At 38.2% G+C, this 3,748-nt stretch overlaps 1 protein-coding gene across 1 annotated transcript in view; it reads right to left on the bottom strand.

Moving 5' to 3' along the window:
* LOC107632508 (inositol oxygenase 4-like) overlaps window positions 1-3,430 on the bottom strand; it is a 7,278-nt gene extending 3,848 nt beyond the window's left edge. The window contains exons 1-5 of the mRNA XM_016336180.1: window positions 3,305-3,430; window positions 3,161-3,174; window positions 2,402-2,519; window positions 1,557-1,659; window positions 330-479 (exon numbers count right to left, since the gene is read on the bottom strand). Coding sequence (XP_016191666.1) covers window positions 330-479; window positions 1,557-1,659; window positions 2,402-2,519; window positions 3,161-3,174; window positions 3,305-3,430 — 511 coding nt within the window. The remainder of the gene's footprint in view (window positions 1-329; window positions 480-1,556; window positions 1,660-2,401; window positions 2,520-3,160; window positions 3,175-3,304) is intronic.

Below are 3,748 nucleotides of genomic sequence, written 5' to 3'. Positions count from 1 at the left end.
TGATTCTCTCATTCTTTGGATTAAAGTCTTGGTAGTAGAAAACCAGAGTTAAAACATTCAATATGTCTTGATTTTTTCATTGCAAAGCTTGATAAAGATCATGACTAACAACTTCCAAAATATTTCTCATCAAATGCAAAACAAAGACAAATTTAAAGGATGTGATAGCATCATAAGCAGCACTAACATTACCACGAGTGAAAAAATTGCCTTCTTCAGTGTTTTTTGAAGAACTTCACAAGTAGCATCAAACATGCATAGCAAGCTACGTACAGAATTCAAATGAGACTCCTATCTAGTATTTTCAACTCTTTGATTAAGTCCACTACCTGTCACAATTTGATCATTGGCAATTAAGTTTGCAACATTATTTGCTTGAGCAACCCTTAACTGATCATGACGTTTAGGAGAAATAGTCACAATATTCATAATTAGTGTAAGTTTTGAAAAGAATTGATGAACATAGCAAACTTCTTTGGCTGCAGAAATAAGTGCAAATTCTAATCGATGAGCAAGACAATGAATGTAATAAGAAAATGGGCAATCTTTCAAAAATAGAGCTTGGAATCCATTTCATTCACCACGCATATTACTAGCTCTATCATACCTTGTCCCCAAAGATTTTGAACATCAAGATTATGATGAAAAAGAACTGATGAAATTTATGTTTTCAATGTCAAAGAACACGTATCAGAAACATGTATAAGATCAAAAAATCTTTCTTTAACACAATCATGCTTGTCTACAAATCTTAAAACCACAGACATTTGTTCTCGCTTTGACTAATCTCTTGCTTCATCAATAATTAAACAAAATTTAGAATTACCAATTTCTTCTCGAATTGTTCCACGCAGTTTTCTAGCAAAGATATGCAATATATCTTTTTGAACACTGGGAGATATATATTGAGCATTTCTAGGAAAATTTTCAAGGATAACATTATTAACATTTTGATTACACGAAGCTAAAAGTTTAATTAACTCAATAAAATTTTTCCTATTCAAAGATCCAGGACTTTCATTGCCGCCTCTAAATGCACATGCTTGAAATGTAATCCATCAAATAGCATCAATAGATATCTTCAATCTTAAGCGATTATTTGAAATAGTTTCATCACTATGCCTATCAAGAACTTTGTCTATATGCTTAGATTAAGCCATTAAATCATCACAAGATTTCACACATAAATTATAGGGAGAATTATTAGGACTAGAACCCTCGTGACATACAAATGCGTAATTCAGTCCATTGTTTACTTTCTTCCAATTACTAAATCCTAACTCTGAAAATGTATTTTTCCATCATTGCGAGCACCATAATGTTTACCAAACAAGTAGCAAGGCAAACAATAAGCAGCATCTTTTCTGGTGAATATTTTAACCGACTTGAAAATTTCTTAGACCAAGAAGATTGAATATATCGATGGTGATTGTTATTACCAGAAGCTGAATAGCTAATATTTGTTAGTTGGTATGGCCCAAATATTGAGATAAGTCTCAAAGTGGTCCCTAAAGTTACCGTCGAGCCTCATAGTGATCCCTGAAGTTAGAAATTACTCATATTCATCCCTGAAGTTGCACTCCGGAACTCAGACTCGTCCTTCCGGCTAACTTCGTCCAGCTGGCGCAATCGAAAAGCTGACTTGGACTCGGTGACACGCTGTCAGCACAACAGCTAGCTGACATGGCAACATAAACTGTTTTGACTCAATTTGGTCCCTAAATTGAGGTTAAAAACCCTAACCCCCAATTGACTCTCTTCTCCTCTTTTCTCCATCGCACACTCTCTTCTCCTCTCTTCTCCATTGCACCAGAGGTGACTCTCCTCTACAGTGTCTTCTCCATCTTCAAAATTCACACGTTATGGCTAGCGCGAGCAACGCAGCTGGGAGCTCCAACAACCCACGATCATTTGGAAGCATCATGAGGAGAATGAATAGAAACAGAGATGCGCGTCTGCCAGAATGGTGTGGGTGCGGGTCGAGACCAGTGTTGTGATGGTCAGTGACGGATTCTAATCCAAGGAGACCGTTCGTGGGTTGCCCAAACTACAATGTAGGTGTTTGATGCTGTTGTTTGCTGTAATTCTGGATGTAAACTTGGTTGATTCACTTTCCTGGGTGCAAACTGCAGGTAAGAGGTGGTGTGAGTTGTTTCTGTGGGTGGATAAAATTCTGGAAGAAGATACGGTAATATGTGATGGTAGAACAAGCTCTTCAAATGACAACAAAGAATGGAGGATGAAGATTAGATTCTGAAGTTAGTTCTCAAAATAGGGGGGATTTCGCTGTTTACATGTATGCTGCTGCTACTGATTACAGTTGTTGTGCTTGTCTTAAGCTTAGATAGGCAACAGAGTCAATTGAATTTTGCAAAAAAAATGTGACATGGGATATATTGACTGAGTTCAAGCTGAATTTCGGTGGGGGTTGTGGGACAAGGGTGGCTTTACCACCATTAGCAGCAAGGGGTTGGGCAGTAGCAGCCTCTGCAGCAACAGCAGCATCCTCATTAGCAGCTCTAGAGTTACATAAGTGACATCAGAATGGTCCCTTCAGTGTTATAAGTGACATCAAAATGGTCCCTATTCTTTACATACAAATCAGTTCATTATATACACAGCAGTTCATTATATAAGCAGTGATCCAACTACCCTATAATGAATATCTTCTCACTTATTCTATTATCACAACAGCCAATACTAATTATACAACAACAAATAAATTTCTAAAATGTACCTTCTACTTATCTGATATGAAACAGAGCTTGTTTTGCTTATAATCTCCCAAGTCTTCATGAAGTAATTCCAAGAACCACCTCCAGTTTTCAGTATTTTCAACAAGGACAATTGCATATGCAATCACATACATATAATTTTCTGCATATCTGATATGAAACAGAGCTTGTTTTGCTTATAATCTCCCAAGTCTTCATGAAGTAATTCTAAGAACCACCTCCAGTTTTTAGTATTTTCAACAGGGACAATTGCATATGCAATCACATACATATGATTCTCTGCATATCTAATATGAAACAGAGCTTGTTTTACTTATAATCACATTCTTCGTTGTCATTTTAAGAGCTTGTTCTACCATCACATGTTACCGCATCTTCTTCCAGAATTTTATCCACCCACAGAAACAACCCACACCACCTCTTACCTGCAGTCTGCACCCTGGAAAGTGAATCAACCAAGTTTACATCCAAAATTATAGCAAACAATAGCATCAAACACTTACATTGTAGTTTGAAAAACCCACGAACGGTCTCCCTGGATTAGAATCCGTCGCTGACCATCACAACACTGGTCTCAACCCGCACTCACACCATTCTGGCAGACGTGCATCTCTGTTTCTATTCATTCTCCTCATGATGCTTCCAAATGATCGTGGGTTGTTAGAGCTCCCAGCTGCGTTGTTCGCGCTAGCCATAATGTGTGGTTTTTGAAGATGTAGAAGACACTGTAGGAGAAGCAATAGAGGAGAGTCACCTCTGGTGCGATGGAGAAGAGAGGAGAAGAGAGTGTGTGATGGAGAAGAGAGTCAATTAGGAGTTCGGGTTTTTAACCTCAATTTAGGGACCAAATTGAGTCAAAACAGTTTACGTCGCCACGTCAGCTAGCCGTTGTGCTGACAGCATGTCACCAACAAGTCCATGTCAGCTTTCCGGTTGCGCCAGCTGGACGAAATTGACCGGAAGGACGAGTCTGAGTTCCGGAGTGTAACTTCAGGGATGAATATGAGTAATTT

The sequence above is a fragment of the Arachis ipaensis genome, chromosome B03, assembly GCF_000816755.2.
Source record: "Arachis ipaensis cultivar K30076 chromosome B03, Araip1.1, whole genome shotgun sequence".
In the NCBI taxonomy this organism is placed as follows: Eukaryota; Viridiplantae; Streptophyta; class Magnoliopsida; order Fabales; family Fabaceae; genus Arachis; species Arachis ipaensis.
This window is presented reverse-complemented; position numbering and strand designations above follow the sequence as displayed.